The 27469-nt window shown below is 34.7% G+C and overlaps 1 protein-coding gene across 10 annotated transcripts in view; it reads right to left on the bottom strand.

Annotated features, from left to right (window-relative positions):
- CSPP1 (centrosome and spindle pole associated protein 1) overlaps nucleotides 1-27469 on the bottom strand; it is a 159660-nt gene that overhangs the window by 74182 nt on the left and 58009 nt on the right. For 7 of the 10 annotated variants that reach the window (XR_006300656.1, XR_006300655.1, XM_043602225.1 and 4 more), the window contains 7 exons: nucleotides 22743-22841; nucleotides 21511-21581; nucleotides 12822-12915; nucleotides 11728-11785; nucleotides 9826-10034; nucleotides 6623-6744; nucleotides 6187-6265 (listed from right to left, as the gene is read on the bottom strand). Coding sequence is in view for 8 of the 10 variants with exons in the window: in XM_043602225.1 (XP_043458160.1) it covers nucleotides 6187-6265; nucleotides 6623-6744; nucleotides 9826-10034; nucleotides 11728-11785; nucleotides 12822-12915; nucleotides 21511-21581; nucleotides 22743-22841 (732 nt within the window). In the remaining 2 variants the exon portion in view is untranslated. The remainder of the gene's footprint in view (nucleotides 1-6186; nucleotides 6266-6622; nucleotides 6745-9825; nucleotides 10035-11727; nucleotides 11786-12821; nucleotides 12916-21510; nucleotides 21582-22742; nucleotides 22842-27469) is intronic. The other 3 variants (XM_043602231.1, XM_043602232.1, XM_043602227.1) reach the window with 2 other exon arrangements.

The following is a 27469-nucleotide window of genomic DNA, read 5'->3' as shown; positions in this document are numbered from 1 at the left end:
AAAATAAAATAAAATAAAATAAAATAAAATAAAATAAGATTTATAGATGGAAAATAAATACATGAAAAGATGTTAAGCATCATCATTATTGGGGAAATGTAAATTAAAACTCCAATGATACAATCCTCAACAAGATACTAGCCAACCAGATCCAACACTATGTTAAAAAAATAATTCACCACGACCAAGTGGAATTTATACCTGGGACGCAGGGCTGGTTCAGTATCCACAAAACAATCAAGGTGATACATCACATCAATAAAAGAAAGGACAAGAACCACATGATCCTCTCAATAGATGCAGAGAAAGCATTTGACAAAATACAGCATCCTTTCTTGATAAAAACCCTCAAGAAAGTAGGGACAGAAGGATCATACCTCGAGATCATAAAAGCCATATATGAAAGACCCATCACTAATATCATTCTCAAAGGGGAAACACTGAGAGCTTTCCCCCTAAGCTCAGGAAAAAGACAGTGATGTCCACTCTAGCCACTATTATTCAACATAGTATTGGAAGCCTTAGCCCCAGCAATCAGACAACACAAAGAAATAAAAGGCATCCAAATCAGCCAGGACAAGATCAAACTTTCACTCCTTGCAGATGACATGATACTCTATATGGAAAACCCAAAAGGTTCCACCAAAAAACTGCTAGAACTGATCCATGAATTCAGCAAAGTCGCAGGACATAAATTCAATGCACAGAAATAGGTTGCATTCCTATACACCAATAATGAAGCTACATAAAGAGAAATCGAGGAATCCATCCCATTTACAATTCCACCAAAAACCATAAAATACCTAGGAATAAACCTAACCAAAGAGGTGAAAAGTCTATACACTGAAAACTATAGAAAGCTTATGAAAGAACTGAGGAAGACACAAAAAAATGGAAAAATATTCCATGCTCCTGGATAGGAAGAACAAATATTGTTAAAATGTCGATACTACCCAAAGCAATCCATACATTCAATGCAGTACCTATCAAAATAACACCAGCATTCTCCCAGAGCTAGAACAAACAATCCCAAAATTTGTATGGAACCAGAAAAGACCCCAAATAGACAAAGCAATCTTGAAAAAGAAAACCAAAGCTGGAGACATCACAATCCCAGACTTCAAGCTGTATTACAAAGCTGTAATCATCAAGACAGTATGATACTGGCATAAAAACAGATACTCAGGTCAACGGAATAAAATAGAGAACCCAGAAATGGACCCACAAACCTAAGGCCAACTAATCTTTGACAAAGCAGGAACAAATATCCAATGGAATAAAGGCAGTCTCTTAGAGGAACCCTAGGCTTTCCGTGTTCTTCAAACACAGCTGTTTTGAGGTCAGATCACTTGGAACGATCTGAGGACTGATTAGCAGAAGGATCTTCAAGACTGGAGGGAGACAATGTGCAAGTGCTGCAAGGCTTATTTTAACAACCAAATCAAAGCGCACCTAGTTATAGGTCCAAACACTCCCCACTGCAAGCAAGGAGGAGCTCTACAGAGGATTGACATGGGGGAAAGAGCAGCGAAAACTCCAAGAGCATACACTGCATATACCAGAAACATTTCCTGAAGTGCCAGGCCCTGGACAGTGTATGACCCCTTTTAAATACAGCATTACTCTCAGGTGCAGGAAACATAATAAGCTTTCAAAACACACAAAAGACAGAAACTTAGCCAAAATGACAAGATGGAAGAATTCTACCTAAAAGAAACGTCAAAACGAAATCACAGCCAGGGACTTGCTCAAAATTGGTTTGTGGGACAATACTGAAAGAGGTAAAATACTTGCAATGAGATTATCAGGAGAAAAAAGAGGCAATGGAGCAGAAAAACAATTGAGAAAATGATGACCAAAAGTTGCCCAAACTTGGTAAAGACATAAATTTAAAGATTCAAGAGCCTTGGTGATCCCTAAAAGGATAAAGAGACAGAAAACTCCACCTAGAAGTACCATAGTCAAATTACTGAAGACCAAAAATAAAAGAGAAAACCTTGAAAGCAGCCAAAGAAAAAGACACAATCTAATAAGACAGACCATGAATCCAGAGGACCGCATACTTCACAAAAACAATAGACACAGACAGTAGAATTTGAAATGCTAAAAGAAAACAACCTACAATTCTATATGTAGGAAAACTATCTTTCCATAATGAAATTAAAATAAAGACAAATAAAACTACGATAATTTATCTCAAAAAAATCCTACATTATAAGAAAAACCAAACAAAGTTCTTCAGGCTGAAAGAAAATTATACCAGATGGAAACTTACAGTGTTCCTGTTGCACCTTATGCTGATAAAGCCAAACTTGGGGCAGCTGGTAAAGAAGAAATGGTTACTAACTCCAGCACCACAAAACAGGGTAAAGAAGAGTTGATATGAAGTTAAAAGTCAAACAATTGATAATTGGTACACTGATGTAGAAAATTTTCTTTTGATTCTAGTTTGCTGAAACTGTATACCAAGAGTAAGCATTAAACATTGTCAAATGCAAAAAAAATAAATAAAAAATAAAGACACTCTCTTCAGCAAGTGGTGCTGGGAAAACTGGACAGTGACATGCAGAAAAATGAACCTGGACCACTTTCTTACACCATACACAAAAATAAACTCAAAATGAATGAAAGACCTAAACAAAAGACAGGAAGTCATAAAAATCCTCGAGAGAAAGCAGGCAAAAACCTCTTTGACCTCAGCTGCAGCAACTTCTTCCTCAACACGTCTCTGGAGACAAGGGAAACAAAAGCAGAAATGAACTACTGGACCTCATCAAAATAAAAAACTTCTGCACAGTGAAGGAAACCATCAGCAAAACTAAAAGGCAACCGACAAAATGGGAGAAGATATTTGCAAACAACATATCAGATAAAGGGTTAGTATCCAAAATCTATAGAGAACTTATCAAACTCAACACCCAAAAAACAAATAATCCAGTGAAGAAATGGGCAAAAGACATGAATAGACACTTCCCCAAAGAAGACAACCAGATGGCCAACCGACACATGAAAAAATGCTCAACATCATTCATCATCAGGGAAATACAAATCAAAACCACAATGAGATACCACCTCACACCTGTCAGAATGGCTAACAACTCAGGCAACAGATGTTGGCGAGGATGCGGAAAAAGAGGATCTCATTTGCACTGCTGGTGGGAAGGCAAACTGGTGTGGCCACTCTGGAAAACAGTATGGAGGTTCCTCAAAAAATTAAAAATAGAACTACCCTATGACCCAGCAATTGCACTACTAGGTATTTATCCAAGGGATACAAGTATGCTGTTTCAAAAGGACACATGCACCCCAATGTTTATAGCAGCACTATCAACAATAGCCAAAGGATGGAAAGAGCTCAAATGTCCATTGATGGATGAATGGATAAAGAAGATGTGGTATAGGGGAGCCTGGGTGGCTCAGTCGGTTGAGCCTCCGATTTCAGCTCAGGTCATGGTCTCACAGTTCATGAGTTCAAGCCGTGCATCGGGCTCTGTGCTAACAAACAGCTCAGAGCCTGGAGCCTGCTTCCAATTCTGTGTCTCCTTCTCTCTCCCCATCCCCTGCTCATGCTCTGTCTCTGTCTCTCAAAAATAAATAAATGTTAAAAAAAAAAAAGATGTGTACATACATATATATATATATATATATATATATATATACATACACATATATACATACATACATACATACATACATACCTACATACAATGGAGTATTACTTGGAAATCAAAAAGAATGAAATCTTACCATTTGCAACTACGTGGATGGAACTAGAGGGTATTATGCTAAATGAAATTAGTCAGTTGGAGAAAGACAAAAATCTTATGACTTCACTCATATGAGGGCTCTAAGATAAAAAACAGATAAACATAAGGGAAGGGAAACAAAAAAAAATATAAAAACAGGGAGGGGGACAAAACAGAAGAGACTCTTAAATATAGAGAACAGAGGGTTGCTGGAGGGGTTGTGGGAGGGGGGGATGGGCTAAATGAGTAAGGGGCTTAAGGAATCTACTCCTAAAATCATTGTTGCACCATGTGCTAACTTGGATGTAAATTATATATATATATATGTGTGTGTGTGTGTGTGTGTGTGTGTGTATATATATATACACAATGATATATATATACAATGATATATCATTGGAGATATATATATATATATATCTCCAATGATATATCATTACACACTTACCAAAGTAGCATAAACAAAAGTCACAACACCAAGTGCTGGTAAAGACATACAGAAACCAGATTCTGAATAAACTGCCAATACAAATGTAAAAATGGTAATACAGTCTCCATGAAAACAGTTTGGCAATTTCTTATAAAACTGAAGTTGTAACTACCATATAACCCAACAACAACATTCCTGACCAATTATCTTAAAGAACTGAAGACTACACTCACACAAAACCTATACACAAATATTTATAGTAGCTCTACTCATACTAACTTAGATGTCCTTCAACGATGAAAGGGTTCAACAAACTGTTGTACATCCTTACCATGAAATGTTACTCAGCAATAAGAACAATTTATACACGCAACAATCTGGATGAATATCTAGAGAATTATGCTGATTTTAAAAGGTCAACCCTGGGGCACATGGGTGGCTAGTCAGCTAAGTGTCTGACTCTCAGTTTTGGCTCAGGTCATGATCTCAGGGTCATGAGATGGAGTCCCACATCCATCTGGCTCCACAATGGGCATGTAGCCTGCTTAAGATTCTCTCTCTCCCCACCAAAAAAAAAAAAGATTCTCTTCCTCTCCCTTTGCCCCAACCCGCTTGCATGCACACACACTCTCAAAAAATGAATAAAAATAAAAATAAAAATAAAAATAAAAATAAAAATAAAAAACAAAATAAAAAGTCAACCCCAAAAGGTTACACATGTGATTCCATTTATACAGCATTTAAAATATATATATACATTTTTTAATTTTTTTCAATATATGAAATTTATTGTCAAATTGGTTTCCATACAACACCCAGTGCTCATCCCAAAAAGTGCCCTCCTCAATACCCATCACCCACCCTCCCTCCCTCCCACCCCCCATCAACCCTCAGTTTGTTCTCAGTTTTTAACAGTCTCTTACCCTTTGGCTCTCTCCCACTCTAACCTCTTTTTTTTTTTCCTTCCCCTCCCCCATGGGTTTCTGTTAAGTTTCTCAGGATCCACATAAGAGTGAAAACATATGGTATCTGTCTTTCTCTGTATGGCTTATTTCACTTAGCATTACACTCTCCAGTTCCATCCACGTTGCTACAAAGGGCCATATTTCATTCTTTCTCATTGCCACGTAGTACTCCATTGTGTATATAAACCACAATTTCTTTATCCATTCATCAGTTGATGGACGTTTAGGCTCTTTCCATAATTTGGCTATTGTTGAGAGTTATACAGCATTTTTTAACAGTATTAAAAAGAAATGAAAACCAGATTAGTTGTTCCTAGTGCCTATGGAAGGAGTAGGAGCAGGAAAGAACTACATGTGGCTATAATATAAAAGGTAGTCATAATGAATCTTTGTGAAGATGGAAGTGTTCTGTATCGTGACAGTACCCAATGTCATATATCTGGGCTGTGCTACTATACCATAGTTTTAAAGATCTTAGCATTAGAAGACACTGGGCAAAGGGTATACAAGATGTCTCTATATTATTTCTTACAATTCCATCATGGGAATCCATAATTATCTCAAAATAAATAGTTTAATTTTAAATAATGATGCTACAAAGTATACTAACATGCAAAAGATATTTATGACATACTGTTAATTTAAAAGCAGGTTACAGAATAATAATTATAGTGTATAACATAATTTTGGTGTATGTTGTGTGTATGTTTATACAAGTACATAAAAGGACTTCCTGAATGCTTATTTAGATACATCTATCACTAGATGAGTGGGATTTAGGTGATTTCAATTTTTGCATATGCCTATTTATATTTTTATTTATCAATAATATGTATGAATGACTTTTCTAACATGAAAGTGAGATTACTCTTTATTTTTTAAATGTACTTTCCATGAACACAGACTAAAAGCAATACTTTGAACGTGTGGGTTACACAATAATTGACAGTTAAAGTTACATCTGTTCTGAAGAGAAAAAATGATTAATATAGGTTCTATGGAAGACAAATTAATTTTGAAAGAAATTATTATTTTAACAACTTACATAATAGGCTGTGCTGGCTGTTGGGTGACAGGAGCACTAACATAAGCTGCAGGCTGTCCTCCCATCATTCCCGGACCATCTTAAAACAAACACATTTATTTCAGAGAACCCGTGTATTAACACTTTATCCATAAATAAAAAGTCACATACTAAAAATGTCACATAAGGAAAAAATTCCGTATTTCCTTCTCAGTTAGGAGTGAGCAAAGAGCATTGCAAGAAACCACAAAATAGTTATTTCTTAAAGCTAAACAAAAAAGAAATAACTAAGCAATATAGTTGAGTTTTAAAATAGGACATTTTTAAGTCAATAAACATGTAATATTTGAATTAAGTAAAGCTGTGCTTTTCCAACTTATTTATTTTTGCTTACAAAAAAAAATAATTCTCCTGACTAAACCACTAGGAAAACATGTTTACCCTATAGATAACTTACAATAAGCAAGACTGGGATCCAAAGTATTCCTGGCCCCATAAAAATAGTACGCATCATCATAAGGAGTCCGATAATTAGCAGCCAAAGGTGGTAGCAGGGGAGGAGGAGGCAGAGGTGCAATCCTGTATCAAAAGAAAATTGGAAAAATTTTCTCATATTTCACTGCAATGTTTTTTAAATCAAGGCATAATTCTTTTGCAAAAATGTTATTGAAAATGTAACTGCTGCTTTAGAAAAGCCACCATCTTGCTTTAATCTCATCAAAAATAAGGATTCAGGGGCGCCTGGGTGGCGCAGTCGGTTAAGCGTCCGACTTCAGCCAGGTCACGATCTCGCGGTCCGTGAGTTCGAGCCCCGCGTCAGGCTCTGGGCTGATGGCTCAGAGCCTGGAGCCTGTTTCCGATTCTGTGTCTCCCTCTCTCTCTGCCCCTCCCCCGTTCATGCTCTGTCTCTCTCTGTCCCAAAATAAATAAACATTGAAAAAAAAAAAAATTAAAAAAAAAAAAAAAAAATAAGGATTCAAAAAGCAAAAAATACACTACCAAATTTCAGAATCTAAGGCACAATACTTATATGACAAAAACTTTGAATAATCAATTAACATCTAATTAGTCAGTATATGCAAGTATTGAAGAAATATGGTCCCTGTCCCTCAGGAATAACACAAAAATAGACAAAGCACACCATGGAAGTGAAACAATACCAATAGACACGAGGTGCTGTAGGAACATGGAACAGGGACATTTAAATCAAATAGGGGTAAGGAGGAAAGAATAAGTAAGGCTTTCTAGAAAAGAGAATGCTTCAGCCATGTTGCTGGAGTAACACAGAGGACAGTGCAGGAAGAAAAAGCAAAGAGGTATAAAACAGGATTATAAATGGTTCCATTTGACTGGCAGGTAAAAGGTATATTTTTCTTTTTTTTTCTTTTTTTTTTTTTTTAATTTTTGTTTCAACGTTTTTTATTTACTTTTGGGACAGAGAGAGACACAGCATGAACGGGGGAAGGGCAGAGAGAGAGGGAGACACAGAATCGGAAACAGGCTCCAGGCTCGGAGCCATCAGCCCAGAGCCTGACGCGGGGTCGAACTCAGACCGCGAGATCGTGACCTGGCTGAAGCCGGACGCTTAACCGACTGCGCCACCCAGGCGCCGCAAAGGTATATTTTTCTAATTGTAAAATAACTTAATTGTTCTTTCAAAGGAAGTCAACCATAATGTAAACAAAAACAACTTATATATCAACAGTAAAGTCTTGGCATAATGTTTTCTATTTCATGAAGTTAAAATGTTTTAAAAATCTCTATCGGGGCGCCTGGGTGGCGCAGTCAGTTAAGCGTCCGACTTCAGCCAGGTCATGATCTCACGGCCCGTGAGTTCGAGCCCCGCGTCAGGCTCTGGGTTGATGGCTCAGAGCCTGGAGCCCGTTTCCGATTCTGTGTCTCCCCCTCTCTCTGCCCCTCCCCCGTTCATGCTCTGTCTCTCTCTGTCCCAAAAATAAATAAACGTTGAAAAAAAAAATTTTTAAAAAAAAACAAAAAACCTCTACCTCAGCACTTCATTGCTGATTAGCAAATATCTATTTCCACCAAGGCAATATTTTCCAATATTGGAAAAGGCAAATTCATTTAGATGACCAGAAAGGGAAAAGGGGGCATCCTAGAATGTTTTACTTTTGAGTGTATCTTAACAGGTTATCCCTTGTTGTATACTTCAAAATAATTCTGAAGAGCTAAGAAGTCATTAAAGTTCTCTCCAGTCATGAACATTTTTCACACTTACTGGTCACTCAGTGTGTCTAACCTTATTATCCTCACTGCATAGATACGTCAACAAAGTAGTTAAGAAACTGCTATGAGGGGCGCCTGGGTGGCGCAGTCGGTTGAGTGTCCGACTTCAGCCAGGTCACGATCTCGCGGTCCGTGAGATCGAGCCCCGCGTCGGGCTCTGGGCTGATGGCTCAGAGCCTGGAGCCTGTTTCCGATTCTGTGTCTCCCTCTCTCTCTGCCCCTCCCCCGTTCATGCTCTGTCTCTCTCTGTCCCAAAAATAAATAAACGTTGAAAAAAAAAAAAATTTAAAAGAAACTGCTATGAAAGGAAACTGTCAACATCATTAAATCTTAAATTTATATAGAGATTTATATAAAATTTGATCCTTACAACAACCCTGTAACTATAGGTAAGAAAAACTAACTACTGTTTCACTTTTACAAATGAGAAAACTAAAGTTTAATAAAGGTGTGGTTTTCCCAAAATCCAGACAGCGGAGCTAACCATTTTAATCCCTAAGCCAATGCTAAGACCATCATACCATGCTCTGTCATTTCACTCCCTCCTAGTCTTTTGAGTCAAGAAGCCATTAGATGAAAAAACAAAGGACCCAATAAACAGAATACACATCACGCTACAATTTGTTAGTACTAAACAAAAGATAAGACCAAGTCCTACCAGAGGAAAGTACAGCACAGGAAAATATCAATGTTAAAAAAGAAAAACACCTGATTAAACACACTTCTATAAGACATTAATAGTAAGCAAAAAATAAGCTCAACTCCTACTAAGGAAAGAAAGCACAGCCCAGAAAATTTCAATGTTAACAAGACAATTTTCTTTATGTATAGCCTTAGTATGGCTTAATACTTTTTACCTATAAAAATCAAATCCTTATCCTAATACCTAAGTTACAGGTTTTATAACCTCAACACCTTTTATTTCAGGAATTTGATTTGCATAGCCTGTAAGCAATCACAGAGAAAGAGTTGAAGGAAACACAAGCTGAAATAAAGTAATATATACAAAAAAGTCACATTAGAAACTTTGTTTTGCTTAAATTGAAAGAAGTATTCACTGTTTGCCAAGTGGAAATTACAAAATTTAAGAAAATATATAGCTTTTGTATGTTAAAAGTTTTTAAAAAATAGATATTTTTTAAATGTAACCTAAAGCTATATACCAAATGTAGTTACTCATTCTAAAAATACTAAACATCTTTAAACAATAAAAGAATGTTGTAAGGATTTCCCTTGTTTTATAATAAAAGACCAACAATGCAAACAAATCTCAAGAGAAATTCTTTGACAGAAGCTGTTATTTGTACAAAAATCTCTGAAGGATAACTGTATTCACTTCAGCAAATCCTTCTCAACATGAAATATAATGATACCTTACCTAATTCCCAAACACAAAACATTTTAAACAAGCACCTGGGAGGCACCATTTCACCAAGGGTGCAGCTGGGTCCATTGTGCAAGTCTTCATTTTGAGATGGGATGGAGTGAACTGATGGGATGGGTGGGGCAGATGGGGCAGGTAAGGGAGGGAGAGGTGTCTGGAAAGCTACTCTGGGTCTTTCAGGTGGTATCTTCTCTTCAAAGTGTCTTGGTGCCACACTAAACTGCTTTAGTCTATCAGGCTAAAATAAAGAAAAAAGTCTGTTTGTTACATAAAATCATAAATTTAAAGGTAGAAATTTAAAGGTGGAAGGGACCTCAAAAGACCCTCTATATCAGACTGTCACAGAATAAAAGAATTTTACAGCAATAAAAGGCCTTGAAGATCCAATCCTTATTTTATAAATGGGGTAACTGAAGCTCCCATTTGAAATTGAAGCCCCCACATGGAAGTACATGAATCACCTGATGTCTCACCATTAATAAATAATCAAGCAAAGATTAGAGGCAGATATTAATGCTGAATGTAAAATTCTTATTATACAACATTGTGCTGTTTCTCTATCCAATTGACATTTCTGACATTAAGTGTTCTCTAGAATGATTAGCCAAGGTTTTCTGTAAAGAGCCAGAGAGTAAGTTGATCAGGCTTTGCAGGGCATGTAGTTTCTTCAAATGCTAAAGTAGCCCAAAATAAAATGTAAAACAATGAGTGAGGGTGTGCAGCCATACAATACAACTTTATTTACAAAACTAGGAAGCAACTAGATTTGGCCAAGGCTATAGTTTGCTAACCCCCACTTCAGAACATCATTTATGTATCTTCTTCTAAAATTTGACATCAAAAGTAAACCCAAAAGTATTGGTCTATTATGTCTAATGTGTTTATCTACCCTCATAAAGCCACTTGACATTCTAAAGGTTGTTTCATTTAAATATAAATAGGAATGCCCATCAAATACTAATGTAACTATAAATCAAATGTTTAATAACATACTACCATATTACATTAAAAAGTTCAAGATATTAAAAGAAAGTTTTTGATTATATAAATTATTTCCAAGGTATCCATTAAGAGAAGAAAATGTATTTAGCTTTGGAATTATCCTTTTTTTCCCCAACATGTTTAATTCCTCAAGAATCATTTCTCAGATTAATCTAAAAGTTTTATTCTATGAGCAGTCAAGCACCCTGGGAGTGATACTGGTCCAGTATTACACTTCTTTAAATGGGCAACCCACAGGATATATACTCAGCACAAGTAAAAGTGTATCAAAAGCTGCCCATATTTGAATAATTTTAAGTTGCTGTATTCTTTGCAGGAATGAACTTTTTAATGGAATTAAAGTTTCTTAGTCATCAAAGGTAGACAAAAACTTGTGTTAGCAAATACATTCTACAGATCCCGCTACAGAAAAAGCACAATTTGAGAAGAGCAATAAAATATTACCTCCTCCCCACTTAACTGCAATGATGTAATTCATTCCATTTAATGAGAATTGCAAAATTAAAGTAAAAACAAGATTATTATCTCTCTAGTTCTACATTAAATAAAAATTACTAAAATGCTTAAACACTAGAATCAAAGGTTTCAGTTTCTTTGGAAATCATTCCTATACAAGAAAAACTCAAGAAAAATATTAATGTCTATTGTAGATTGAATTGAGATAACTTTTCCTGCAATAGTGCATTTGAACCAAGTAGAAAGAACTAATTTAAAAACAAACTAAAAAATGATGCACATATGAAAAAGGAAAAATTATCTTAGAGAAATAAACAAGAGTTAGAACTTAAATTTTATGAGAACTGAATTTATTACTATTCAAATTGGTCTACGCTTATATTTCCCCCAATATCTTCTATCTCCACCTGCCACCACCTTTGAGGCTTATTTAAATCAAAGAGCAAACATTAAAAGATTCCAGGAACCCTTACCGATTTCTCAGGGTCTCGTGCTCCAGAAGCTGCAACCCTGAGTTCCATATCTTTTTCTCTGAACAAAATTAAAATTCTATATATTAAACAGTTAAAGTAAACATAATCAAAATCATTACTAAGGCAAATTTTAGCACAAAGTCCATGCAATAACATCTTCAAGTACAAATAATTCTATTTACTGATAATAAAGCCTTAAATAATTCTGAAAACTCAATTTTTGATTTGGTGCAAATTCACCTGTAAACTGACTTACAGTAAGTGCCTCAAGTACTTAGAAGCCTCAGCAATTCACACAGAATAAAGTACAGAAGTAAAACAAAATCTTCACTTCATGAAACAAAGACATTTAGGATACATGTATATTTTGTTGGCAAAAGGAAGGGTAAAAATTTAAAAATTAATACCATACTTTCTAATAAGCTTCTAATAAGAGTTTTTAAGAAACTGATGCTAAAAAATTATTAATGTAAGACAGGAGATATTGGCTTTCTCTAAGATAGAGGGAAAAAGGCAAAACTAAAAGATGGTAGGTCTCAAAATTCTCCAGAACCAAGATATCTAATCCTACTTGTAAACTATAATTAGTATTTCACATGTATTTCTACAAGAAAGATTGCAAACACTAGGACTTGTATACAATATAAATATCTATCAATTTATCATGATTATTTTTATATTGCATTTATGGGTATGCTAATCATTTCACATTATATAAGACAAAATACTTCCATTTCATATTTGTTACTACATATGAGATAATATAGTGGGCATGTAGATTACACTAAATGCTACCCAAAATCAAAAATTGAAGAAATTAATAAAGGTATCTACAAGGCCTACTATAGGATATACACATCGTCTCATTTGCTACCTATATGACACAGTAAATGAACACTCCCATAGTATTTGTTCTACCACCCTGGCAGATTGATGTACATTGCAGAGGCTGAAATGGAAGTAATTTACAGATATATAATCATCTTAGGAAAAATATTCCATTATTTTACTATGTAATTGTTTATCACCATGTCATTTTACACAAATGCATTTTAAATTTAAAACATCTTTTTTAAATGCAAACCTTTCATTACCGTCTCTTGTTCTTCTGTTGTTCGGCCATTTGTTCTAGTAGTTCTAGTCTGTATTTCTCCTTCCTTCTTTGAATAAGTTCTCGATCTTCACCTCCTAGAAAGTGGTAAGAAAAAAAACTGTCTAGTGGTATCTGAGTGGCTCAGTCGGTTAAGAATCCAACTTGTGTTTCAGCTCACATTGAGATTGAGAGAGATTCTCTCTCCCCCTCTCTTTCTGCCCCTCCCCCCGCTCACACTTGTGCTCGCTCTCAAAATAAATAAATAAACTTAAAAAAAAGGGGGGGGGGGAATTGGCCCTCTTTTTTAAGATGATTTATTTACTTATTTAGAGAGTGAGAGAGAGAAGGTGCATGCACACAAGCAGGAGAGGGGCAGAGAGAGAGAGTCTGCGCTGTCAGAGCATCTCACAAACTGGTCTTAACTCTTAAGTAACATCTGCAACTAGAAACTCGAATTTTAAATAATATAAATATAATTTTTAATTATATCAAAGAGTATTGCATGTGCAGAAAATATAAAAGGTAAAATCATGTATCATTACCTCTTCAACTAATTTCACAAAATTTATGAATATCTACTATATGTCAATCACAAGATACATTACTCTTTCCCAAACCTCTATACCTCAAAAACCTTAAATAAGAGAATAATCTAATAATCTCCATCCCCATTTTTCTAATAATTGAGATAATAATTGCCACTAATAACTCCCACAAGCCCCTTAAATTTAACAAGTATGTCCAAAATGAACACTTCAAAAGCAATTGCCCTTCTTTGTTTTCTGTTAATGGCCTGATCATTGAACCTCAAAACCTGCTATAACTTTGATTGCTCATTCTCTTATTCACTTCATATTCAGATCCTCTTTCTATTCTCACCACAATTAACCTTGGACCCAACCTATCTACATTTCACCTAGACTGCAGCAATAACCTCCTAATTAGTTTCTCCATTCCCCTCCCTCTGCTCCAATAAATGCAGCATATTTATGTAAGATTAACTGTCTTAAAACACAACACTAATCACACTGGTACCCTGCTCAAATTCTACCTCAGTTCTACAGAAAAAAATATAAACCTCTCACCCAGGTATCATGTGCAAATCAAGTTGTGCAAACATTTATATCCACAGAAGATCATTATTACTGCATTTAATTTTTTGGACTTAGAGGTGATTTTTTTTTTTTTTAGGCTATAGTTGACACACAATGTTACACTGGTTCCAGGTGTACAACCTTGATTCAACAAGTCTATACATTATGCTACGTTCACCACTACTGCAGCTACCATCTGTAATCATATAATGTTATTATAGTATCACTGACTATATTCCCTATGATGTGCCTTTTATTCTCATGACTTATTCATTCCATATCTGAAAGCCTGTATCTTCCACACCCCTTCATCCATTTTGCCCATCCTCCCACTCTGTTCCCCTCTGGCAACCATCACTTTGTTCTCTGTATTTATAAGTCTGACTCCACATATTTGTTTATTAATTTGTTTTTCAGATTCCACATCCAAGTGAAATCATACAGTAGTCATCTTTCTCTGATTTCACTTAAGTGTAATAACATCTAGGTCCACCCATGTTGTTGCAAATGACACAATCTCATCCTTTTCGTGGTTGTGTTATTACACACACATTATTGTCTATATATACCACTTCTTCATTATTCATTTGTCAATTAAGGGAACACTTAGGTTGCTTCCATATCTTGGCTATTATAAATAATACTGCAATAAACATAGGGGTACATATATCTTTTTAAATTAGTGTTTTCATTTTCTTTGGGTAAATACCCAGTAGAATTATTGGATCATTTCTATTTTTAATTTCTTGAGGAACCTACATACTGTTTTCCACAGTAGCTGTCCAATTTGCATTCTCATCAATAATACACGAATTCCTTTTTCTCAATATCCTCACCACCACTTGTTATTTGTCTTTTTTTTATTCTAACCATTCTGACAAGTAGAAGGTGATATCTCATTGTGTTTTTGATTTGCATTTCCCTGATGATTAGTGATGCTGAGCATCTTTTCATGTATCTGCTGGTCATCTGTAGGTCTTCTTTGGAAAAAATATCTATTCAGGTTTGCTGCCCATTTTTAATTGGATTTTTTTTTTTTTTTGGTGTTGAGTTGTATAAGTTCTTTATATATTTTGGATATTAACCCCTTATCAGATATATCACTTGCAAATATCTTCTCCCGTTCACTAGGATGCCCTTTCATTTTGTTGATGATTACCTCTGCTGTGGAAGGAAGTTTAGTTTAGTTTAGTTTAGTTTAGTTTAGTTTAGTTTAGTTTAGTTTAGTTTAGTGTAGTTCCAAAAGCTTATTTTTGCTTTTGTTTCCCTTGCCTTAGGAGACATTTCTACAAAGATGTTGCTACAGCTGATGTCAGAGAAATTACTGCCTGTGTTCTCTTCTAGGACTTTTTTTTTAGTTTCTGGTGTCACATTTAAGTCTTTAACCCATTTCGAGTTTATTTTTGTGTACGATGTAAGAAAGTGGCCCACTTTCCTTCTATTACATGTAGATGTTCAGTTTTCCTAGCACCATTTATTAAAGAGGCTGTCTTTTCCCCATTGTATGTTCTTTCCTCAGTTGTCATAGATTAATTAACTATGTAAGTGTGGGTTTATTTCTGGGCTCCCTATTCAGTTCCATTGATCTATGTATCTATTTTTGTGCCAGTACCATACTGTTCTGGTTACTGACTGTAGCCCTGTGATACTATCTTGAAATTTGGAATTGTGATACCTCCAGTATTGTTTTCCTTTCTCAAAATTACTCTGGCTATTCACTGTCTTTTGTGTCGTTCAATACAAATTTTAGTATTATTTTTTCTGGTTTTGTAAAAACTTCTATTGGTATTCTGCTGGAATTGCACTGAATCTGTAGACTATGGTGGGTAGCACAGACATTTTAATAATATTAATTCTTCTAACCCATGAGCATGGAACATCTTTCCATTTGTGTCATCTTAAATTTCTTTCATCAACGTTATTATTGCATATGTTAGTGACACAAAATAACCTCTTAATCTAGACATGCATCATCTGAAACACCACACAAATCACAGGATAGCAAAAATGCAATTGAGCCAGAATTTTCTCTACTACCTTAATTATTAGTTTCCCAACCATCAGTAAACATACAGCATCTAAGTATGCCCATTAAACACAGATGTCAGCAATTGTGAAGTTCCCATAGGAGTAAGACAAATAACACTAAGGTTAATAATAATCTTTTATATTAAAGTAGATCTATCCATTCTACTTCTGACCATGATGGAGTAATAAACACAGAACTTAACTTTCCACCATAAAAGAAAATAACAAAACTAGGCAAAATATGAAATATAGTAAAACCTTGGTTTGTGAGCATAATTCGTTCTATGCTTGTGATCCAAAGCACTTGTATATTAAAGCAAATTTCAAGAACCACTGGCTCAGTTGTAATCATGTGACATTTGGCATCACATACTACTCATATTGCAAGACATCACTTATTTATCAAGTTAAAACTTATTAGAAATGTATGCTCGTCTTACAGAACACTTGCAGAACAAATTACTCACAATCCAAGGTTTTACCATAACTGTTTTTCAGACACTGGACAACAGGTAGCCAAGGACTGTACTACCTGAGAGAAAGAAAACTAATGAGGTGAGCACTTTAAGCACTGCCATTTCTGCCTGAATGTAATTTACAGAGCATAGGTACAGCGAGGGAGAATCCAAACAAAGCCAGGAAACTAAGCAAATCACGTAAAGACCAAGATCAAGAAGGCTAAAATGTGTAGAAGTTTAGGTCAAAGATCCAAAAAGAAGCATAAAAAGAGCTTTAGAAATCTGTGGAGGGGTCCCTTCAGACGTTACTGTAGACTAGTCTATGAATGCACAGGATAAAATCCCATTAGGCTGGACAGAAAACTATGGAAGACACAAACTGAAAAATTCTCCAACATCCTCAAAGTAGAGACAAATTCAAATTCCAGCCAGCTATAGTGCAGTTCTCAGTATCCCTTATAGTGTTCAAGGAAGATGCCCCCAAGAAAGGTCATTCTGTAGTAACAAGGCTGGATTGTCCCTAGGAAGAAAGCTACCCTAAGATTTCCCTAGCTAAGCTTAAAGTAAAACCTCAAAAAGACTGGTTCTTAAATATCAGAAAAATGTGACTGTAGTAGGCAAAATTCTAAGGTAGATGCTATGCTACCTGCCTTCTGGTGCTGACTCCCTGTATAAACTCTCCCCTTGAGTATAAACAGAACCTGTAACATGTTTCCAGCCAACAGAAAGGAGTTTGCTAATATGATTTAGGTACCAATTCTGGATCAAAATTCAAGTCTGAATTACTTAAAAGGGAGATTATCTTGGGTGGGCCAGATATAATCAGGTAAAAGCCCTCCCTGAGTTTAGATATTCTCCTTGTTGGCATAATAAAGTGAGCAGCCATGGCAAGGTAGCACACATGGCAAGAAACAACAGATGGCCTGTAAAAATTGTGGGTGGTCTCCAGCCAATATCCAGTAAGAGGCCCTTAGTAATACAACCACCAGTAAATGAATTCCACCAACAATGTGAATGGGCTTAGAAGTAGATTCTTCCCCAGTCAAGATTCAGATGGAAAATAGAGCCTGGCTGACTCTATGAGACCTGACCCTTATGAGACCTGAGCAGAGAACCTAAACTCCTGATCCACAGACAAGATGAGATAATGTGGGATGTTTTGAGCCCCAAACCTGTGCTAATCTGTGATGCAGCACAGAAAACTAATACAGTGACCAATAACTATTAGAAAAGTTAGTCAATAGAAAAAAAAAAAAAAAACCACAACAGATGATGAAACAAATAAAGACATTAAATTAGCTACTGTAACTATGCCCAAGCATTTAAATAAAAATGGGAACATAGGGGTGCCTGGCTGGCTCAGGCAGTAGAGCATGCAACTCTTGATCTCTCAGGGGTCGTGAGTTTAAGCCCCACATTGGGCATGGAACTGCCTTAAAAAAAAAAATTAACTGGATTTAATGGAACTTTAAATAAATAAATAAATAAATATATATATATATATACTTTAAATATATATATACTTTAAATATATATATTATATTTTATATATATATTATATTTTATATATATATATATATATAAACAGGAACATAATGAGGAAGAAATGAGAAGCTGTTTTAAATTTTTTTAATGTTCATTTATTTTTGAGAAAGAGAGAGACAAAGCAAGAGCAAGGGAGGGGCAGAGAAAGAGGGAGACACAGAATCTGAAGCAGGCTCCACTCTGAGCTGTCAGCACAGACCCCGTTGCAGGGTTCCTATGGAGGGCTCGAACTCACGAACTGTGAGATCATGACCTGAGGTGAAGTCAGACTCCTAACCGACTGAGAAACCCAGGCGCCCCAAGAAGCTGTTTTAAACAAAAAACAAAAACTGAGGAGCTCTTCTTCTATTTAGCAGAAAGTTACAAGAGAACACTGCTCAAATCCTACAATGGTGAAAAAGCTCAATCATCTATAAAACTGTAACTTTTAAAAAACCTGTCAGAGAGCTGAGGTTATAAGCAACCAGGTAAAGTGATTTCAAAAGGGCATAAAAACTAATCCAAAGAGATGGGATAATCCACATTTTTTACCTTTCCCAGAGTATGATGAAGTAGGCAGTTACCTTAATAGCGGGTAGGAAGGAAAATGCTGAAATGTTAATGACTTCTTAAAGGCTTTGAGCAGGCTAGAATAACGATATAGATTCTCTGGAATCTACCCAGACACAAGGGGAATCTCACTCACTTCTCTACCTTCACCAGAAGCTTATGAGACTGGAGATGGGGCAACAGGAGACATATGAAAAAGACCATTCTTTCCAGATCCTTCTTTCATTATAAAGCAATGGCCAGAATCTACTGGTGAAAGAGCGGAAAACCTGCTTGGACCCAGTTCTGCACTTACAAAAAGCAAAGTCCTGTTACTGTTAGGGGAAGGGCAGGAAATTCTCACACAACAAGCTCCACAGACATAAAGGAGGGTTTGGTTACCACTCTGGGAAGCATCATGAACACTGAGACATTTCTGAGAATGAGACACACAGAATCAGCCTTGCACCAAAGAAAAAGCAAAAGCAATCACTCTGTTAGAGTCAAACAGGTCCTGAAAACTGACAAAGATGCAGGCACACTAAGAAAATCCCTCCAGCACTCCAGGCTCCACATTAAGAACAAGGTAGTCAGGGGCGCCTGGGTGGCGCAGTCGGTTAAGCGTCCGACTTCAGCCAGGTCACGATCTCGCGGTCCGTGAGTTCGAGCCCCGCGTCGGGCTCTGGGCTGATGGCTCAGAGCCTGGAGCCTGTTTCCGATTCTGTGTCTCCCTCTCTCTCTGACCCTCCCCCGTTCATGCTCTGTCTCTCTCTGTCCCAAAAATAAATAAACGTTGAAAAAAAAACAAATTAAAAAAAAAAAAAAAAAAAGAACAAGGTAGTCAGAAAATTTAAAACTTGTTTTAAACAAGTGGTAGAAGAAAAATTAAAAAATCATTAAGTATGCACAAGACATGAACATTACTACCAACCAATTGACCTACTTGGCATTTATAAACCACTACACTCAACAACCATACAATGCACATTCTTCCAACTACACACTAAACACTCACCAAGATAGACTATATTCTGGGCCATTAAAAAGTATTTTAAATTCAATTTGAAATTGAAGTTATACAAACTGTTTTTTTTCAGACCAGAAGGGAATTAAACAAGCAGTCAGTAATAAAAATATAAAAGGAAAATCCCCAAATATTTGAAAATTCAAATGCATACTTCTAAAAAAATCAATGATTCTTTTATAAACCACATAATATATTGTTGTTTTTGCTCTCATTAGACACAGTCTTAATTTTTTAAATAAAGCATAAGTTCTTGGAGCAAAACTATAGGAAGACAAATTTCAATTCAATTGAAATGAGAATTTTATAACAATCAGATTGTGCTACCTCTAGAGTTCTTTATGGGTCCATACAAATATAGGCTGGGGGAAAAAAAACAATCATTAGTTAAATCACTGGATTAAATCACTTCAATGGTTTGTTCCAAGCATTAGAGTCTATTATCTCACCAAATATTCATCCATAATTCCTGGACTGCAGTAATGATAAATTCATGACATTCAACATTAAAACTTTAGAGTAATCCATTTATTGATAAAATTATTTGTCAGTAATAATTTCTTTTGTTTCTCAACAAAAAGCCATTTCTCCAATTTTTACCATGTTTAACAAAATACATCGTAAGAATGAAGCCTTTACCTTACTGATAGGTTACACTGGTAAATTCTCAATTAAAGACATTACATTAGAATAAAACTAGTTGCTACGCCATATTTTCTCACAATAACCATCTCAAGGAAATAAAGATCTGAGAATATCATGCAATTAAATATCTCTAAACCAAGATTTAAATTACTGACTGCTTTTGGGTTAAATGAATCAAAAGTGTTATCTAATTTCCTCATATACTTCCACTGAAACCAAATTTCAGGTAATTTTTTCTAATAGTTTTTACACAGAAATCAGACCACTTTTCTATTTTAAAGTTACACATAGGAAATAAGTAAGGTACTGTTCACACAGTTTCTGAAATTATGACAAGTAGCAAATCACCATACTTATATTAAGCAACGACCTTCATTTCTGATAAACAGAAAATTTGGATTATGATGATTTGAACAAAACACTTCAAAAACCACATGGAAAGAACATAGGAAAGATGTATATCAAAGAATAAAAAGGTTTAGTTCAGGGAAACTAAACTTAAAATGTAAGGCAATTCTGTGCTAGCTAAAAAGAAGAATGAAGAAAAAAACTATCACATACAAAACAGAATAATAAACAGTCACACTACAACAAGGTTACTGAAATTAATATTTCATGCATAATCTATGTAAAGTTCATCAATAAATAAAAGTTATTCCACTTTAAAATTATATACAGACTGGGTGGTTCAGTCATTAAGCATCTGACTTCAGCTCAGGTCATGATCTCAATTCATCAACTCAAGTCCCACATCAGGTAAGCTTGAGCCCCACTTCAGGTGAGCACGAGCCCCACTTTGGTGAGCTCAAGCCTCACTTTGGGTAAACAGAAGCCTCACTTCAGGTGAGCCCCGCTTCTCTCTCCCTCTCTCTCCCCCTCCCTCCCCCTTGTGGGATTCTCTCTCTCTGCTCCTCAATCACCTGAGCCCTCTCTCTCAAAAAAAATTTTTTTTAATTAAAATTAAAATTAAAATTAAATAAAATTAAGGGTGCCTGGGTGGCTCAGTCAGTTAAGTGTCCGACTTTGGCTCAGGTCATGATCTCACACTTCGTGGGTTCTGGCCCCGAGTCTGGCTCTGTGCTGACAGCCCCTCGGGGGTTGCCCCTCCCCAGCTCGTGCTCTATCTCTCTATGTCTCTCAAGAATAAATAAACATTTAAGAAAATAAATAAAAAATAAAAAATAAAATTATACAGACCTATACAATATACACTAAATGTTTAGCAGAGGGTCTACCCTAAAGTAAGCACTAGATAAATATTTTATATTACTAGTAACAGTAGTATTAATGATATATCACTGAGTTCTCACTAAAGACCTTTTATAAGAACAGTATGCAAAAGTTTAATCAATGAAGTTTTGTACACACCAAAGAGCATCCCCGCAAAAGGACTACAGATGTCTTGGTTAGTGGATTTAGATGGTTCATTATCTCGAGCACTAAAACAAAAACAAGAAGGATTAGAACTCAAATGATTTTCAGGCAACAAAAATTTACAGTAAATTGTAGGTATGAGTTATTGGACTTTGAAAGTACTATGGACACTACAATAGTTACATATTTTTTAAGCCAGGGTAAAATCATAGCATTTTATCTCTTTCTACAGTGAGACCTTGATATATATATTCAGCCTCTATAAATATATAACCTTTTTCTTCAGTCTGTATTATTGGCTCTATAGATTCTCAAAAAAATCCTTTTATATAAGAACAGTTAACCCAATAAAAAAAAATAAATATAAATACAAATAAATCCTAAAAAAAGAAGTGAAAAGTGATACCTATATGCACACTAGAAAAGAAGATCATGCCTTAAAAACTCCTTCCTTGAAATACAGAAATGGGGGAGGGGGGAGGAGAGACAATTTCCTCAAAGAAAGCCTAATCAGACCCAAATAGCAAATTATCTTATCTCAAGCACTTCAATATATTACTTTCTTCAGAGAAAATAGACACCTTTTGTGATATAATGACATTATTATCTCCATTATGCACTATGGATTCAGAACTGTTTATCCTTATGTATGGTATAAGAAAGCCACCAAAATTAAACTATAAACAGAAAGAGAACATGAATATAAAATACATATATTTCCATTCTTTTTGACATGACAGATTATGAGCACTAATTTTACAAAGTAAGCATAAAAGTTATCTACTCAATAAGCTGAAAATCAAAAAGAAATTTTTTTGAAACGAAAACTCACATTGTACGAACATTTTCAATTTATTCCCAGTTAAGTTACATCACTCCCATAACTCCAAGATATTATAAATTGATTTTTAGTCCATTAAACTATATGCTTATTTGTCCTTTCATTACTTCAACCAAATTTAAATACCTTATAATTATAGGGACTTATTTGGAATACCTTGGCACACTTATAATCCAAACTTGCAATTCAAAATAACGCTGTAAAGTACTATAAATTTTCATTTAACACAATTCTTCCACCCTCTTTTTTTCCCTTTAACTCTTTTCTTATTAATAAGGAATCTGTTAACATACTATACCTTCCTACTTATTCAGTAAGCCAGTTTTAGCAGCTGCAGTTTCACAGTGAAATGACTGAAGAGCAGAATTCATATTACATACTATACCTTTTATTTCCAGCAGATGAAATGCGTATGTTTGAATGCTCTGTGACATCACCACCATACTCCTTAGGAGGCACATTCCCTTGTCTGTTCCCGTACATCCTTAAAAACACATTAGCTTATAGAGCTTGCTCCACATACAGTGGGCCTTCTCATATTATCTCTTTGGTGATTTTACATTTGATGTTGGAGATGTTAAAGGGAACAAAGTGTTATAATGAAGTTTTACTGTAAACACATTTGAAAATTAACATGAATGAGATTTAATTCAAGTATGATTTGCTGGTTAATAAGAAACTACTAAGAGATTAGATTCAATAGTCTTTAAAAAAGAGGTTATTATAAATTATTTGAATATAACTTCTAGAAAATTTTAATTTCAAACTATTGTATATACTAAGACTTTTTTATCATTCATTTAATTCAAAGAATATTTACTGAGGACCTGCTACATGCAAGTACTATTTATTCATTTATTCTAGGCACTGGGTATATGAATGTGGCCCTTGCCCTCATGAGGATTACAGACACATTTCACAATCAGATCTCTTTTTGCTGAAAGAAACAAAATTCAGATTCTTGGAAATTATTTCACTGCATATAAAAATCTTTTTAACTTAAAATATAGCAACTGTCTTACCAATTAAAATCAAATGTAGCAAGCCACAACATTTGATAACATTGTAAATCACATGAAAGAATAAATATTAGCAAAAGGAGAACGGAAAAAATTATAAACAGGCTGATATACGCATAAAAACTTATTAGTTCACTTTACTCACAAGGTCTTGGACAACAAAAAAATATATCAGAATGTTTGTTTTCTTCTTAAAAATCCTTTCCAGAAAATAATTTTAATATTTTTTCAATTAATCTTTTTTTTTCCACTTGGCAAACATTGATTTCTTTAGCTTAATTCCTCATACCAGAGAAATCAACATGACTTTTCACACCAACACTTATCAGCATCCATGAAAATCAGCATTTCACAAGTCATATTTCTTTTCACTGCTGTTAACAAGCTATATTGTCTCTCAAAAGGACTATTAGAAAGAAACAGGGCTGTTAAAGTATTATTCAATATTTTCGGTGAATTTCATTTTCACATTAAGAAAAATGGCAGTTTTTAGAAGAAAAGGACTTCTCATTCTCAGAGCCAGCATAGAAGTTGCTCTTCATTTGTTTCCATCACACAGACGACTATCAATATTATCTAGGAGAAAAGGCTACTGAGGATTATAACCTTCATAATATAGAACCTGGCATGTTACATAAATTGCTTCCATTTTTTAATCCATATCTAAAATAACAGAAACCTCCAAAAGCCACTTCAAAAAGGAATTTCACACTATTTCAATTTATCAAAATACAGCTGGTTTTATAGCTATACCCATGTGCTCAAAACTCTGTTTTAAACTGACCTATCAGTTTCGTCATTCCCTATTGCTACCACTTAAAGAATTGGTAAATATAAACTCAAACTAATTTGTAATTAATAATGCCAAGCAACCAGAATTAGTTATACTAGTCTATATTAAATATGCAGGAGCAGAAAAGAGTTATCAGAAATGCCTATTTGGAAGGGTGGTCCTTGGCTGGCACCTGGAACACATATTTTGGGAGGAGTCCCACCATTCCCCGGATGGAGAAAAGTGGCTCACTGTGCATAAACTGTTTATACAAACCATATAGTTTATGCTGAACATCTGCTTTCCTTCAGAAGTTCAGAATTTTCCTACATCCTCGAAAAAGGGTGCCTGTGTGACCAGCCCACAATAAAAACATGGGCGCTGCGTCTCTAATGACCTTTCCTGCTAGACAACGTTTCACTCACGCTGTCACAATTCAATGCTGGAGGAATTAAGTATGTCCAGTGTGAGTCGACTAGGAGAGAACTCCTGGAAACTTGCACCTGCTTACCTTCAGACTTTGTCCATGCCCCTTCTTCCTCTGCTGATTTTATTGTGTATCCCTTCACTGTAATAAGTCATACCCATGAATATAACTATAGATACAAAGTCTTGTGAGTCCTCCTGCTGAATCACCAAACCTGGAGGTGGTCTCCCATTACTCGACAAAAATAAATGTGATGTGGTAAAGTACTGCCTGAACAAATGAAAGTTTTCAAATATAGAGAAATTTAAAGTTATAAATTTTTAGAAACATACTTTGTGATTAAACCAGAATTAACCAGAATTAAAGACAATTTAGATATACAAAAATCTTTCTAAAATTTATCTAAGAACTGTGGCTTCCTGCATTTTTAGGTAAGTTCTCTAAAGACATTTGGACTTGCAATTCTAACCTATCTTTATGTAGCTATAACCAAAGTATGCTATATCCAGAGCAACTATACTAAAACATGTTTTACAATTTTTTCAATATACAGAGCTATCTTAATAAAGTAAGCACCATAAACACAAAAGGCCATATTCAAAGTTCCTTCCAAATTAATCATTTTATTTATGTATAAAGTCAAGGTCTATGCTAAATTCTACAGTAAAATCACAAAGACTTCCCAATGAACTGCCTATAAGGAAGACAGCTTTAAGGTACACCCTTGCACTAAAGAAAAAAATTTCACTATCAAAACTATAAAAGTCCCCTCCTGTTGCTGACAATTACAATAAAATCAAGACTAGAGAAATGTTTAAGAGGCCCAATAAAAGCAGAGATACACATTTCACCAAAAAGGATAAAATAAAATCTTAAGGCATCCTATTTAATTGTATGAAATGACTCATAATAGGATTATGCTTACTTTGTTAAACCAATGAAAAACTATTTACAGATAGTGATTCCATAAATATTTTTTAAATTTACTAATATAAGATTTTAAAAACAAAAACAAGAAAACTAGAAGGGAACCTAACAAGCTGTGAAGTCAAATTATAAATTCATAAAAACAAAATATTTACCATCTCTTGGTCATAGATTCCTATGGCTCACAGCAAGGAAGAATCAGTTTTCACCTTACTTTTAAAAAACTCATCTAGGGGTGTCTGGGTGGTTCAGTTGGTTAAGCGTCCAACTGTGGCTCAGATTAGATCTCACGGTTCCTGAGTTCCAGTCTGGCGTCAGGCTCTGTGCTGACAGCTCAGAGCCTGGAGCCTGCTTCAGATTCTGTGTCTCCCTCTCTCTCTGCCCCTTCCCTGCTTGTGCTCGCTTGCTCTCTCTCTCTCTCTCTCTCTCTCTCTCTCAAAAATAAACTTAAAAAAATTTTTTTTAACTCATCTAATTCACAAAATAGTTACATCATCTTGTTTTCATATCACGAACTTCTCTAATGTGAAAGAATTCTGTTATTAGGGGTACTCTCTTAGATGTTAAAAGTACTGAGCTATTAACTGTGGATCACCCTTTTTCCCTATGTTTTCAGTTGTTTCACAATTTTTATATTTACTTTAATAAATGATTTTCTAATATCAAGCCCATCTTTAAAATGGAGAAAATAATAGTATTAAAATAGCCCTTTCAAAGATAAATGAAAATTAATTACTATATATTTTTAAAAGTTATATCAAATAACTCAAGTTCTAATTAGCCATTTCTTCTCATTTATATCTTACATATTAAGCAGGCACATTTCTTACAATGTCCCACACTAAGTAAGCATGTACTCATCCATGTGAATACACAGATTCTAATTTCAGATGGCATGTTATTTCAGAAATTTATTAAATGACTATTAAGATTACAAACTATCAAATATCAAGAGTTAAATAGAATGGAAGTGCTAACTGCATTAATCACATAAAAACTTCTTTAAAAAGCATTTTTTAAAGCTAAAAGTTTCTTCTACTTGCTAACATTGGTTATAAAGTAAACATAGTAAAGTAATACAGTAACTTCTACAGATCAAGTTAATAAATAATAAAGACTAGGATGATCACATTTAAAAGTGGTCTATAAATTTCAAAGTATTAGGAAACATACCATTACATTCAACTTATAAAAACTCCTAAAACATTATTTTAGTTAAATTGTAAATATTCATAAATAAATAACACACACACACACACACACACACACACACACAGAATACAAGTGTTAAACAAAATGTTAACTACCTTGTTAATTATTTAAAACCACTGCCAGTGATTAATCTTGAGTTCAAGAGTGTAAAATCATTCCTGGGCTTTAGCTTTCCCATAAAGTGGACAAAATAGTTCATTAATAAAGATATTATGGCACATGAAAACATTTATGGGCTAATTAGAAAAAAACAGAGACCAAAAATATAAAACTCAAAAATTGTTAAAAATCAAAACTAGAATTTATACATGCTAAATTTTATAAGAAAAAAGAATACGAGAAACTTAGGAAAATGAAGGAAAATTAATTTTGTACTTCTCACAATCATAATTATTTTTTGTCAAGAACTTCTGGTTAAGATTACAATATATTATGAATAAATGCTTAGACAAAAAATAAAGAAGGTATTACATAATGATAAAGGAGTCAATTCATGGAGAAGAGATAACAATTGTAAATATCTATGCACCCAATATAGAAGCACCTAAGTACATAAACCAAATATTTACAAACATAAAGAGAGAAACTGACAGTAATAGTAGAGGACTTTAACACCCCCTTTAAATCAATGGATACCATCCAGACAGAAAATCCAGAAGTAAACAGTGTCTTTGAATAACACATTATACCAGATGTATTTAACAGATATATAAGGAACATTCCATCCAAACACAGCATAATACACATCCTTTTCA

The sequence above is a fragment of the Prionailurus bengalensis genome, chromosome F2, assembly GCF_016509475.1.
Source record: "Prionailurus bengalensis isolate Pbe53 chromosome F2, Fcat_Pben_1.1_paternal_pri, whole genome shotgun sequence".
NCBI lineage: Eukaryota > Metazoa > Chordata > Mammalia > Carnivora > Felidae > Prionailurus > Prionailurus bengalensis.
Note: the sequence above shows the minus strand (reverse complement) of the source record. Positions and strands in the feature narration are given on the sequence as shown.